Here is a 15213-nt window from a genome sequence, read left to right as displayed (position 1 = left end):
ACTCGGAATCCAAGTTACTCAGGATCTTTGTATGTACTTGAAATCCCGTCCAACTTATTAATTATCAAGGTGAGTGACTTGTGTTGAACCATTGTCTCCGAGAGAAAGAGAGTAAAATGCTATTTGAACTCCCTATGGTTGACAAGGTAGTAGTTACTAGAGTGGGCTAATAGGAAGAATTGATACTTTGATAATTAATAAGTTGGCACTTGTAATGAATAAAATGGCAGAACCATACATTATTGACATTGCCAATGACAAAGAGAAACATAAAAAATTGTGTTGTGTTTGATCTCAATGCAATGAACAATGGAATCATCAGGCTAGAGATAAAAGTCAGCTTAATTCATTGGAGCTTGATGACTTGGTTGATAAAGTTTTGGCCAAGTATTTCCTTCCTATAAAAAATGCATAGATGAGAAACGAGATCACATCATTTAGGCAAGGAGAGCATGAATAACTGTTTGATGCTTGAGGGTGAATTAAGAAATTTCTATGGCGAAGTCCTCATCATAAGATTCATGTGCGTATTCAACTTCAGACTTTTACAATGGGTTAACAACATCATCAAGATAAATGTTGGATGCATCTTAAAGACGAGCCTTATTCTTCAAGTTATACACATATTGTTTTGCATTAATTGAGAGCATCACTACAATGACCTAGGTATGAAGTCCCACCTCAACTACTTTCAATCAATCACACGTTACAGTTTATAATGAAGACACACTTCTTAAAACATTCACCAATTCCATACTTCAAAGCTTAGGAATGGTTCACACACACTATCTCCTTGCTTAGAAGTTCCAGAGATATTACAACACAGTAATACACAGCCCTTGATCTTGCATCAAGGTAATACAAGAAAAGGAACACAATTAACAATATTAAAACCCTAAACACACGCTTTGTAAAACTCAATTACGGCTTCAGTGATTTGCACAATGATTTAATCTTCCTTTTTATAACCTGAGCTGGCACAAGCTAGGTCTTGAATTGGGCTTCAAAAACGCAGCAGGTCCGAAAGTTCTTTCAAGGAATATTCTTCAATCAAATGTTTTGTTTCCTATTATAGTTGATGCATTCTGGAACAAAACTAGGTCATGGCCGCCTTCTAGAACATTAGGAAAGGCGCTACTTGGCGCACAAGTAAAATAGTCGTGGATTCCATAAATAGATTAAGGCGTGAGCTTAAGGAAACGCAGGGTCTGACCCACTGGATGTTGTATCCAATGTTGAAGCATTCCATCCAACATCTTGCTTGAACTTGATGGTGAAACATTTTGTTCCACATCTGGCTTGAACATTAGTTTTAGCAAAATGAGGCCAACACAAATTTCCAACAATCTCTCCCTTTGGCAATTTTTTGCCAAAACAACCTAAGATCATTTCAACCAATTGAAGCGGCTGGAAAAATGCGCGGGCGAAAATCGCTCGCTAAGACAGTAAAGTCGCCACCTAACTTTATTTATTCTCGAAGGAATTGGAAAATATCGATAAAACCTTGAAAGAAAGGAAACATGGTCGTCGCAACCACTTAAAATGTTACCACGACAAGAGGACTAGATCTCTACCTAACTCCAAATAGGGTACAAACATTGTATTTCAGGTCTTAGGCTTATAATCTGGTTTGTCACCGAAAGAATGAGATTTTATTTTTAGGCTCAAAGTGGTTAGCAAACGATAATAATACATGGGTGGCTTGAAAAAGGCTCTGAGTTAAATGAATAAAATGCCTCAATGCGTATAAGTTAAATCAATTAGTTAGCAGAGAATTATCGCAAGTTCTAGAAAATAAACAAGTACACGGATACTCTCATAAGTATATAGAAAGAAATTGATGATACCGTGGAAATATTTGGCTCAAATTCTCACTTGGCTTCGGTATCTGAAAAGTTTGAACATTTATCACGCGGACACTATCTTCCTTAGTCGTCTTGCTATCTCTCGAACTGTTGCGCTTTCATAAGTAATCACCTGAGTGCACTTAAAGTGTTGAAATTATATGTATCGAAATTATATAAAAAAAAAAAAAACACACATCTTTCGCCGGTACAAATTGTTACTAAACACACCTATGGAGAATAATCTGCAATATCTACTACGAATTCAAAATCATAATTATAACGGATTGAAACGAGTTCAAAGTATTTTAAACGGTATCATAACTCATAAGTAATAATAAGATGCACATGCACTAAAGGACAAAAACAAATAATAATAAATGTTCAAAAATAATTTAAAAAGCTTAAGGACGAGAATATTATTTTTTATTTCAATTTAAAAATCAACAGTCTCACCTCACTAACACTGGATAGCCCTTGGAATATATCAAGTCAATCATTTGATTGTTTCCATTGAGTTTCCTGGTTGATATTTTAACACCAAAACAACAATATATGACTGACCATTCAAATTTCCCTTCCAAATATTAATACGTTTTTCCACATACATTAGAATTAGAAATATATATAGTTTGGTATGTAGCAACTAGCAAACCTTTCAGTCCATGCACATTAGAATTAGAATATAGTTTGGTATTGTAGCAAACCTTTCAGTCCATGTAACTTGCAAGTGGAAGACAATTCACCAACCTCCAATAATATACCACTAACCCATTCAACTATCAATTATGTTATTTTCAATTAATATTTGAATTTGCAAGGAATTTGATCAGTTAAGCATGTGTTTCATCTACCAGTTCTCTCTCCTTAAGTGTATATATATACCTACATTTCTTAAGGACAAATATAGCAACACACCCTTTGATTTATTTTTGAGTTCTTGTTACGTGGCATATCAACAAACGTTGCTAAGTCATCAACCATTCCAATTCTTTAGTATAACCTATCTATCAGTACTCACTATCTTTTCTTCCTTCCTGCTAACTTTAGACTCAGAGAAGATGGTGAATGTTGATGAGATCCGCCAGGCACAGAGAGCGGAAGGCCCTGCCACTGTGTTGGCAATCGGCACTGCAACTCCTCCAAACTGTGTGGATCAGAGTACATACCCAGACTACTACTTCCGCATCACAAACAGTGAGCACAAGACTGAGCTCAAAGAAAAATTCCAGCGCATGTGTAAGATATCTATCTCATACGCCATGCATATCATTTTGTGCTGACTGCTGTGTTTGTATATTGTTTAGTTTTGCTCCTTAAATTTGTTGTCACTCTCAGTAAGTACTAAACACTTGAGACTAAACTGCATATAATTTTTCAGGTGATAAATCAATGATAAAGAAGAGATACATGTACTTGACAGAAGAGATCCTGAAAGAGAATCCAAGTGTATGCGAGTACATGGCACCTTCATTGGATGCAAGACAAGACATGGTGGTCGTGGAAGTACCAAGGCTAGGTAAAGAGGCAGCAACGAAGGCAATTAAGGAATGGGGTCAACCTAAGTCCAAGATTACCCACCTCATCTTTTGTACCACCAGTGGTGTGGACATGCCCGGTGCCGACTATCAGCTCACAAAGCTCTTAGGCCTGCGTCCATATGTGAAGCGTTACATGATGTATCAACAAGGTTGTTTTGCTGGTGGCACGGTGCTTCGTTTGGCTAAAGACTTGGCTGAAAACAACAAAGGTGCTCGTGTTTTGGTGGTTTGTTCAGAGATAACTGCAGTTACTTTCCGTGGACCTAGTGACACTCATCTTGATAGTCTTGTGGGGCAAGCATTGTTTGGAGATGGTGCAGCAGCTGTGATTGTAGGTTCAGACCCATTACCACAAGTTGAGAAGCCCTTGTTTGAATTGGTATGGACTGCACAAACAATCCTTCCAGATAGTGAAGGAGCCATTGATGGTCACCTTCGTGAAGTCGGGCTGACATTCCATCTCCTCAAGGATGTTCCTGGACTAATCTCAAAGAACATTGAGAAAGCTCTTGTTGAGGCCTTTCAACCTTTGGGTATCTCTGATTACAATTCCATATTTTGGATCGCACACCCTGGTGGACCTGCAATTCTGGACCAAGTGGAAGACAAATTAAGCTTACAGCCAGAGAAAATGCAAGCCACCCGACATGTGCTCAGTGAGTATGGTAACATGTCAAGTGCGTGTGTGTTATTCATCTTGGATGAGATGAGGAGGAAGTCAAAAGAAGATGGACTTGCCACAACAGGCGAGGGGCTGGAATGGGGTGTACTATTCGGTTTCGGACCTGGACTCACTGTCGAGACTGTAGTGCTGCACAGTGTTGCCACTTAAATTGCCTAGATATGCTATGACAATATGCTTTATTTAATTCTTACTTTGTTTCTGGGGGATTTTATATTCACTTGCTTCACTGAGCATTTGAAAAAAGTTTGTTCAAGTATTCAGAATGTAATATGGTGTTGCTTAATCTACCCCTCCATATAAGATTTGTAATGCATATATTAATCAACTTGCAATTTCATGATTTTTATGAATTACCAAGTGGAAGAGACATTTTTACCTTCAAATGTTCTAACTTTTTTTATTTGATTAGGACAAGTAGTTGAAGGTATTATTTAAATAGAAAAAAGAAAAGCCCTTTCAAACAAGACTTGTACGTGCAGGATATGACTAAAACTTGAGTGGTGTTAATACTTTTGAACTGATGAATGAAGGCACAGAAAGGAAAATGATACGCTTTTCAATCATTGACACATTCTATCATTTTAAAAATATGAACTTCATTTTAAAATTTTCAATTCTATCACAATATCTGATTAACTGATCCTGACAATTCGAATGTTACATATACCAGTTTAGCATGTCAGTTTCTCGTCTAAAATTGAAGTAAATCATCTTAACAAGATAATTATAATATTTGCTTCAGCAAATAGAAAAGTGAATATGAGCACAAGATACAGAACTTCAAACATACAGATTTTGGAGGTATCCACAATTAGCATCAAAGTTGTGAGCACATCCTTAGCCAGAACCATCAGCGGCTCTAGGATCAAGCTGCAACTGGTCTTTAAGCACGTTTTCAACAGCATCAACAAATCCCAGTATATTCTGCCGAGTATGAGTGTCTAAAGAGTTGGCCAGATTCTGAATAGTCAATCCACCAAAGAACAAAGTCAGTGCACAAATCTTCCAACCATTGAAGTTTAACCCCAAGTATGAGATATGATTTCATTACAGATGTAGGAGACAGATAGTCACCCATATGACTTAAAAACATGTAATTAATAGCCAATTACAACATGCTAATTTCTTAAAAGTTCATGGATTAATCTACACAAATTTGTATCACAAGTGCAAACCTTTCACTTCTCAACAATAAAAATACATATTCCAAGTAAAATTAGTACAAGAATCAATACAACTGCAATTTCACCAAGTATTGTCAAAAATATAAATTTACCAAAATAATGTGATTGAAAGGAATTAAAAGACAGTAACATGATACAACAAATTGGAGGACATTTACTGCTTCTTTATAAACCTATATTGAGCTAATTCTTTATGTTTAAAACTTGCATCTAAGTTTGTCAGTTTCAAACAAAAAATCTGAACTCTACATAATGTTGATTACATAGGTGGGTTTATTGAAGTCCAGGCTTGAACTCTACATAATTTGATACACTCTATTCTTAACCAGGCCACTCTAGTAATAGTAAATTTTAAGTTTCACACATTTCGGAGTACTATCATATGAGGACTAAAAACAACATATAGACTAGCATATTGGCTAGGTCGGTGAATTAATATTCCAGCTACTATCAAAGAAATGAAAATATATGTATAAACTACTCCACAATTCAAGTGGATTCAGCAAGCAATTTAAGTAGGACAGTTTGAGGTGAAAACTTTGATACCACATAGAGAATGCTTTAACACGTCTGTACAGCACAAGGAAGAATAATGTCTGAAATTTTTTATAGCTAGGTGGAATTTTCTCACCTTAACTTTGCAGTGAAAACTTGCAGAATTTTTCTTCAAAATATCTAAACCCTTGATAGATATCAGCTTCAATGGAGAACCAAATATTGGCCAACCATGAGACAATTTTATGTATGCATCAATTCCTTTAACTAAATGAGCTACAATAGTCTCATCTTTGTCTAAGTATTCAAGAGAATATCTACATGAAGACAAGAAATAGTGAAAAGAATATTAAATCATAATCCAAATTTAATAACATCAAACTGAAAGGATTATATTACAGTCTCACCTTGATTTATTAGCATCATTTACCACAAGTCTCCTAAGTGTGCTTAGGATAATTCTATCTTGCAGTTTTTGTATTAACCATTGCAATGAGGAATTACTGCATGGTGAATGATGGTAAAAAAGTTATAGCCATAAGGAATTTGGGTGGAGTGGAGAGCTATGGAAACCTAGACAGAGCAAAAGGAAAGAAATGACAGACCTGACAGACTTTGCAGTAACAACAATGTCATCCACATATATATCATTTGGAAAAACCTAAATAACAAAACCAAAAAAGTTAACAAATCATCAAGAGCATATGCTAAAAACTAAACTGATGAATAACTTGATGCTTTTGATTTTATACGCCGTTCTTAAAGTATAACCAAACATCATTATATCAATAGTATCCAACAATCTCCTCCTAAAGGAAGAGATTAGGAAAGGAAAAATGATATTGTTGCTGTGTTTTGCTAAGATCACATGTGAAGTATGAAGCGTTATTACTAATGAATAGAAATAAGCTCCTTCAGAATCTAATCTTATAATTACCCTTTCTTAAGTCTTCTACATGAAATCTAAAGTTAACAACAAAATATGATGCTAAATAATCCATCCAGAAATGTCTGGACTAATTGAAATTGGTAAATGATCCATGACTACTAAACTAAACTTTAAAAATAACTCCATGACTACTAAACTTAAAAAAAATTCACCTAATGTTGCAAATACAAAACAACATTTACAGAGTATTAATCACCTACAACAAAGGTACTAAAACTAAAAAGAAAAGTAACTAGAGCAAACACCATAAGGCATAAAGTTGAAGACACTAAAAAAATAGTTATGAACTCAGCTTTTTACAAGATACTAATGATAACTATAAAGTCAAATGGAATATCAGAATGAATATCACCATCAGATCAAACTAAAAGAAGTTGAGCATGACTTTCATGGTCAATTCTGCTTCAAAAAACACAAAAAGCATACTTCAAAATACCAATAGAAACAACTTCAAAGCAGACATTATTTGATGACAGAAAAGCCTTTCATAGTTCATATGAGCTTATCTAAATGGCAACACTCAAACTGTCACTTTTCCCTAAATAATTATATGGTTCATATCAGTAATTTTCCACATCATTGCTGAACACAATTGTCAAATCTAATGAACAATGGTCGTAACAAACAAATCAAAGAATGAAATGGTGATCTGTTTTGAAACCTGAATATCCTTTAACTTCATGGTCCCCTCAAACACTTCAATCAATAACTCATGATTCTGCACAGATGCATCATTGGTATCTTCAACTCTCTGTAGGCATGAAATGCTCTCTGCTGTTGGCATATAAGTATGCAAACCATCCTAATGCAATTCTCATCAAATGCAAGCACTTTTAGACCCGTCAATGAGTCGTCAATCTGCTCTATAGCATCAAACCTGAAAAAGCGAGCAAGATGAGTAAGCCATAGTATCTGAAAGTGTGAATGAAAATAGTTGAACTTACCATTTGACCTTACACTGAAGACACTCCATAGTCTTCAGAATCGACTTCATCTCATCAACCTTATTCTCAAGTTCCAATTGCTGCAACACACAAAAAGAAATATTTCAAATAAAAATATACACTTTGTATAAAAGTTACAGTAAAGAACCACCAAAGTGAAAGAAGCATAAAAATGTTCATAGAGTAATTAGTCCTCATGGGTTTGAAACAAATTCAAATCCAAAAAGAATAAAAATAAACGGCAAGAAGTGGGGCGTAGTAATCAACACCTCCAAATTTTCGCCTAGATTCATGACAGTGTCGTCTTCCAGCATTGGGGAAACAATTCCTTCATTAGCCTCAGCTGTCATCTGCTCCTATAATTATTAAAAACAACTGTCAAACACTCAAACATGATTACTGAATGGAAAATCTTCTTCCCCTCAATAGACAAATGGATGGTTAAATGAAAATTTGAAAACAAACAATGCTCCGTCAAAATGAGCATATGTATACTACTAGTTCCGTCCAAAAATGTAGAAATCTTGAGAAATTTCATTGTCCCATTTTATTATAATCTCTTCAAAATTCCAACTGCATTATATATTTCTTTACCAAAATATCCCTAATTATTTAACATTTTTCTATAACCAAATAAGTAACCAAAAAATACTATGAAGCATAAAAACAATACCATATAACAAATTTAATATTTACAGAAGTGTTTATTATTATTATTATTAGCTAAAAGTATAAAACACAACACAATTAGTTAAGGCCTGTTTGAATTGGCTTGTTTGAGCTTATCTAATGGGATAAGTTTTGTCATTTGTGAGACTGTTTGGGATAAAACTTATAGAAACAACTTATGACTTTTTTCATAAGCTTTTTTCAGCATAATTTCATAAGCTATCCAAGATAGCTTAAGAAAACAACTTATAGCACATACAAAAACAATTTTATTTTATCTTTTGCTATAAAAATAGCTTATAAGTTTGATTTATCTTGGTCGTTTTTGATGAATTTGTGAATCTCTGAAATTCGACTGAAAAGTTTGCAGAATGAGATAACGGCGTTAGAGTAACGAAGATGGAATCAGAGAAAGAAAGAAAGAGAGTACCTGCGGAGCTTATTTGCTTCTGCCATATTAATCACTCAAAAATGGTTCCAAATTTCAAATGTGAATTATGTAGGTAGGTTCCCCCTATTTTGCATTTTTTTTTCAAAACAGTTCATTTCTACTATTGGTGTTTGTTATATGATGTGATTATGAACATACAAGAAAATTCTCTTTATATAAAATTTAGGAACAAGAAGGGACTTCCATTCGACAATGAAGTAACCACATTTTCAAGGATGAAGCATGCATATTACAAGTTCTTGGAAGCACCGGGAATTAACAGTTATGAAGTACTATTAAACTAGGAAGTCTAAGAAGTTAAACTAGGAAGTACAATGAAGTAATATTATGTTGTCTTTAATGTTATGTACTAGGAATTAAACTAGGAAGTAATTTTTTTTTTTTTTTGTGACGGAAACTAGGAAGTAATGTTATGAAGTTATGTTGTCTTTAATGTTATGAGTTGAAGTAATGTTTTTTTCACTGCATAAATAGGAAAACTTTTCAGTTATACTTTGTGTTCTGTTAGTTTTTTTGCGTTTAAGAATCAAGAATTATGCGTTAATTTAGTTTAGTAAATGTTAAAAAAATTTAAAAGTTATACAAACTCAGCTTGGTTTAACGTAAGCCTTAAAATTTCTGAATTTCAGATCTTCTTTCAGTTATGCAAATTGTTGTCTCACACACACTGTTACAACATCTATTATGACATTATCATTATGGTTGGTGCTATGTGCCCATGTGGATGCTACATGGAGTACTCTCTATATATAGTGATTCAATTTCAATGATATGTCCATTGTAGTCACAAGCTTGCTGGACAAGTTCTGGGGGAGACATATTTTTGTTGTGACAAATGTGAGGTAAATTACATGGTGTACAAATGCAAGCAAAACACCTTTTTGTACACCTTTATGATTGATTCATTTTTTAGAAAATCAATATATTTTTTCAAAAATTGACTTTTTTTATAAAATAATCTATTATTCATAGAGTGTTCAAGAATATGTAAAAAAGGTGTTTACAAGCATTCATCTGATATAAAATACTAATTGGTAGTTAATATCGATCAAACTGATTCATCAGACTCATCAGAATCGCTCCTGTCAGCATCTCCAGCATTTGTATGAGTCTCTGGAACATCATGCTTTGATGCAGGTGTAGCTGCAGGTTTTTTATTAGCACTTCGAGCATTCTCTTCCCCTTCTTGCTCAGCTACTTCCACATGTGAATCTCAGTCAAGAAAATAGCAAAAGGTTGTTTACACTTAACACTAATATGAAATCAACAAACTTACTTTTGTCATTGATGCAAATAGATCAAATGAAACCATGCCAAATTTTTGTCGTCGATGCAAATGCAAAAAAGGTAAGTAACGAAAATGATCTCATCAGCTATCCATTTCAAAGAAAGTTTTCAAAGTGGAATGATAAAATAAGTAGAGATTTAGAAAGTTCACTAAATTATTGCTTGAAACAAACAAGATGAAAGGATATCAAGATTTTCAGCCGTTCCTCCAGCAATGATTTTGAGAAGATCTTTCTCAACACGAGAGACAAGCTCAGGCTGCAAAATGAAGAATGAAAAAATTCGGTAAGAGAGCAGACAATTTTTTTAAAATAATAGAGTGGCCTCAGGTATGCTAAGATAGATAATGTTATGCGCGAATGAATAGATTACATTGAGGTCAGGCTCTCTGCGGAATCTACGCTTGCGGGCATCTCTCATCGGAGGTGTTAGGCCATGTCTACACTCAATTACATCTGGAGCAGCATCACCAGATTCCCTCACCATAATCATCTGTTGTTGAATTCATTAAAAAAGCAAGCAATTATTTAATCATCCAAATCTACGACTAAGATTAAGACCGAACGAACAATGCGAACAACGATGGATACCTGACCTGACCAATATCAGCAGTCTTAACCAAAGAGTTATCATCATAAGTCTTGTATGATTCAACCACAGCAGGAAGATCCAATAGAGAAGCTGGGAAGTGCTCATCCCCAATCACAAACGTACCGCTTCTTCCATCCTCGCCAAATTGCAAATCTAACGACTTATCCTCCGATGAAGAAGCATTGTTTTCATTCAGAAGACGCTCTATCCGCTCCGCAACATTCGGTGGAACTCTGAGTATGAATTGCTCCTCCATATCTACTTCAATTAGGTTGTTTTTAGAATCATTACAAATCCAAAATGAATATTATCAAATTAAATTGTCTTAAGGCAAAAGAAAAATCCAAAATCAAATGAACACCAACCAAATAACTGATTTAACTGATTCAGAATCAGTTATTGTAATTAATTGGCTTCAAAATTGCATATATCAATAATTAATAATCGGTATTCAAAAGATAATTCCAATAGAATTTCAAATGAAATTTCACAGATAACAATAATAAACCGACACTAATAAATCTAACATAACAATCACCCCTTAAATAATTTCAAGAATTCGATTAACCTAATCAATCTCTCGGAAGCTTACACTCAAAAGGCTAAAAAATATTACTGAATTATTAATAAAATTGAATAAAAAAACATTGAATCGCGGCAAGGTTTCAAAAACCCTAGATTTGAAAATCGGAGACGTAAAACATGTTTGCATTCGAATAAAATATGTAAATAATAGATATGAGAAATGGAAACGAAAGAAAGAAATAAAGAAGCTTTGAGACATACATGGCGGAGTGTGGAGAGAAGTTGCAGATAGATCAGGTGGTCGGCGGTGTCGCGTTTTCGTTAGTGTATTGCGCAGTCGTCATTCTCGATCAACTATAATGAAAAATGACGTGGGAAGACAGAGGAATAAATAAAATAATAATATAACTTTTTTTTTTAATTCAATTTATATATACAGTAAAGTTATTTTTTGTATTCACAACATGTCATTCTATTCTTTTCTAGCCACACTGGTTCATTCTTATCTTTCCTTTAACACTATAAATTAAAATGGGATCATGTAATTAATTAATTATATAAAAAAAAGGGTTAAACCGTCCAACCTGCGAACTCGATGATTTAATCCGCCTAACATAGAACTTTAACAGTTCAATCCACACGGGCAAAAATATAAACGAAAAAAAAATTGTTTAAAATCCGCGCAGGTGTCTAGCTAAACAGGTTAGCCCACAGACATTGGCCCGTATTCCCAGTTATTCAGGATTTTTTTTATTTTTTTATAAAATAAATAACAGTAGGATTTTATTTTTTTTGGGTACAATAACAATAGGATTTTTAATTGTAGAGTATCTTAATTAAAAAAAATTGGATTATATAAGTAAAAAGAAAAAATCCACCCACCTCCAGCCCTATATAAATATAAAAATAAACAGTTTAATTAACCCTATAATATAAACACTTGCTAGCCGTCTCTCTAACTTTTGCATTATCAATCAAAACACCAAACAAGGAATTGACGATCACTGAACACACTACGTACGTACGGTTCAATCAACTAAGTACTACTTTTCTATATATCCTTTTTAGATTCATTTTACGCAATTAATGTCTAATTTTAATTAATTCTCTGTATTAAGTTATGAGATTACCTCTGTTTTTCCAGCAATATAAGAGTACATTGTTGTTGTGTTCTTGCTTTGCATATATGTACGTACTAAGCAGTGAGTTAATGAACTATTTGTTTGTGTATTGTTAGGTCACGGCACGGAAAATGAAAAGACAAGAGAAAAGCGAAACAGACAGACTCAGTGACTTACCCGATCACCTTCTTTTGCATATAATTCAATTTATGATCACAAAACATGGTGTTCAAACTTGTGTTTTGTCTCAAAGATGGAAAAACCTTTGGAAAAGACTCACTAATATCAACTCGCATCGGCATCACTTTGATCAATACAATGGTGTTATCTTTGATAAGTTTGTATCACAGTTTCTATCAGGTCGTGACAACTCTATTCCCCTTCATAGCATATCATATCGTACCAATTATGAAATTCCCCCGAAAACTAATATTCCCTTGGAGCTCATGGAATATGCTACGTCACATAACGTGCAACAACTTGAAATCAATACTCAAATAGACAACATAAGTAATCTTGAGTTGCCCCCTTCCATTTTTAATTGCTATTCTTTGACATCTCTTACTCTTTGCCTGCGGGATGTAGATAATCATACTACTACTATAATGTTTCCAAAATCTTTCAACTTGCCGGCATTGAATACTTTAACACTTGGACATTTCACTTTCTTTACTAGTGACAATGGCTATGCTGAGCCGTTTTCAACATGTAATATGTTGAACAAGTTGGTCATTGTTGCTTGTAAATTACAGGATGATGCGCAAGGCCTTTGCATATGGAATTCTAAAGTTTCTGATTTGGCCATCGCCAGGATCAATCGTGATTCCAACATGCACCAAGTTATACTTTGTACTCCAAAACTTACTTCTCTCGGTATCAATGGGATTCCAACTACTTTCCCAGCCCCTTCTACATGCAATTTAACTTTGTTGGAAGAACTCAAATTTGTTTGTAGGTATGAGGATACAGATACTATGGGAGAAGATATCAATGCTACTAACACAATAAGTAGTAAGCTTCTTGGGTTGCTCCCTTCTATTTTTAATTGCGCTTCTTTGACATCTCTTACCCTTGGCCTGTGGGATGTACATACTACCATAATGTTTCCAAAATCTTTCAACTTGCCGGCATTGAATACTTTAAAACTTGGGAATTTCACTTTCTTTACTAGTGACAATGGCTATGCTGATCCCTTTTCAAAATGTAATATGTTGAACAAGTTGGCCATTGTTGCTTGTAAATTACAGGATGATGCGCAAGGCCTTTGCATATCGAATTCTAAAGTTTCTAATTTGGTCATCAGCACGATCAATCCTGATTCCAACATTCACCAAGTTATACTTTGTACTCCGAAACTTACTTCTCTCACTATCAATGGGATTCCTCCTACTTTCCCAGCCCCTTCTATATGCAATTTAACTTTGTTGGAAGAACTCAAATTTGATTGTAGGAATGGGGATACATATACTATGGGAGAAGATATCTTGATTAGTTGGTTGCATTTGCTTGCTAAAGTCGATATAATTAGTCTCAGTTTCAAAATCCTTGAATTGATGGTTAATGTAAGTCACTTAATTAGTATTTCATCTCCTCTTCATATTTATTTGAATGTATACAATTCACTTTAATTTTATATGTATAATATGCAGGTTTTGAAAAATAATGGTTCAATGAGTGCTCAACTTCCTAGTTTTGCTAAAGTGAAGTCATTGGTAGTGGAAGTGCCCCAATGTTTAGATGATGAGGGATTAACAGAAATGGTTACATATCTACTGGTTGCTATTGGTGTTTCAAATGAGAGATTAACAGAAATGATGAGAGAGTAACAATTTAATTTGAGGGCTAAATAAATTTCCTTGTTGATGTTTCAAATGAACCTAGGATATATGCATGTATTTGGAATTGTGCTTCTTTTTTTTTTATGGAAGACTTATAAATTTACTTATTCTTAATAAATGCTCTGTTTCCATTGAAGATTTATATTTTTTTATGATAAAATTATGTTGTGACATGAATTTTTTATATATTAGAGACTCTTAATTTCTTTAACTGGAATGTTAGGCTAGGACTATTCCGATCTGTATTTCATGTATGGCTGAGATTATTTCCAACCTCCCGAGGAGCGAAGGACTATGACCTGATGACGGAAGAGAGTGAGAGGAAAGGTAGAACGGAGGAGGACTTCATTAAGCTAAGCTAAGCTAAGCTAAGCACATCTTAAGCAAAATCTAGTTATTACATATCATCCTAAAAGACCATAGAATCTAAATTAATTAAAATTCGACCATATGTACACAAGGACGGATCCAGAAATCAATCACACGGGGGCCGAATTTCTTTTTTTAATAATAAATAATAGAGTTAAATATATTTTTTGTCCTTATAAAATAACGAGTTTTTATGTTTAGTCCTATTAAATTTTAAAACTAAAAATATCCTCTAAAATCTTGTAGTTTAGTCAGAATAGTTCCTATTTTCAAATATTTTTACAAAACATTGATACTTTTAGTCCTCAAAAAGTGTAAACTAGCATAATTTCATGTCTACATCACCTAAGCTCATAAGAATACAAGTTGGGACAAAAACAAACCATAGGGATGATCACCTCTGTTAGTGACAATTAACGTCTAAAACAGCTGTTGAACTTGTAGCAAAGTTACCAAAATCTTTAAAGAGTCCATTCCAACTATTTTACTACAATCTAACTACTCTTTAATTGTCTTATAACGGTCCCTAGTGAAATGTTAACATGAGATTCCAACTAGTTTTCTTTAATCTCCCTCTTGATTTCCAACTACAAACTGGAACTTATTCTTGCTCTCCTAGTCCTCCAAGCTTCTTGAATGTGGCCTCTATAACACAAGGAAAAAACTATTGCACAATCCTCGTGCATACTAAAATGGAGGAATTGAACGGGAAAAAATATG

General features: G+C 34.0%; 2 protein-coding genes and 1 pseudogene across 3 annotated transcripts; 1 reads left to right on the top strand and 2 right to left on the bottom strand.

Moving 5' to 3' along the window:
- The first annotated feature begins 2677 nt into the window (after positions 1-2677).
- On the top strand, positions 2678-4468 carry LOC123921608 (chalcone synthase 1B). The gene is made up of 2 exons (XM_045974224.1): positions 2678-3083; positions 3226-4468. Exons 1-2 carry the CDS (start codon positions 2684-2686, stop codon positions 4215-4217), a joined length of 1392 nt encoding a protein of 463 aa, XP_045830180.1. The 5' UTR covers positions 2678-2683; the 3' UTR covers positions 4218-4468.
- Positions 4469-4759: 291 nt separating this feature from the next.
- On the bottom strand, positions 4760-7992 carry LOC123922002 (annotated as a pseudogene).
- A 1693-nt stretch (positions 7993-9685) lies between these two features.
- On the bottom strand, positions 9686-11579 carry LOC123921607 (transcription initiation factor TFIID subunit 7-like). Of its 2 annotated transcripts, none has more exons than XM_045974223.1 (5): positions 11427-11579; positions 10645-10901; positions 10422-10541; positions 10238-10307; positions 9686-9968 (listed from the first exon to the last, which is right to left on the bottom strand). In XM_045974223.1, the coding sequence occupies exons 2-5, from the start codon at positions 10894-10896 to the stop codon at positions 9811-9813; spliced, it is 600 nt and encodes a 199-aa protein (XP_045830179.1). In that variant the 5' UTR covers positions 10897-10901; positions 11427-11579; the 3' UTR covers positions 9686-9810. The 2 variants fall into 2 exon arrangements, with proteins under 2 accessions (XP_045830179.1, XP_045830178.1); XM_045974222.1 differs by having other exon boundaries at positions 10645-10898.
- Between the last annotated feature and the right edge of the window lie 3634 nt (positions 11580-15213).

This window comes from Trifolium pratense, linkage group LG4 (assembly GCF_020283565.1).
Source record: "Trifolium pratense cultivar HEN17-A07 linkage group LG4, ARS_RC_1.1, whole genome shotgun sequence".
Taxonomy (NCBI): domain Eukaryota; kingdom Viridiplantae; phylum Streptophyta; class Magnoliopsida; order Fabales; family Fabaceae; genus Trifolium; species Trifolium pratense.
The sequence above is the reverse complement of the archived record's forward strand: the minus strand, read 5'-3'. Positions and strand labels throughout refer to the sequence as shown.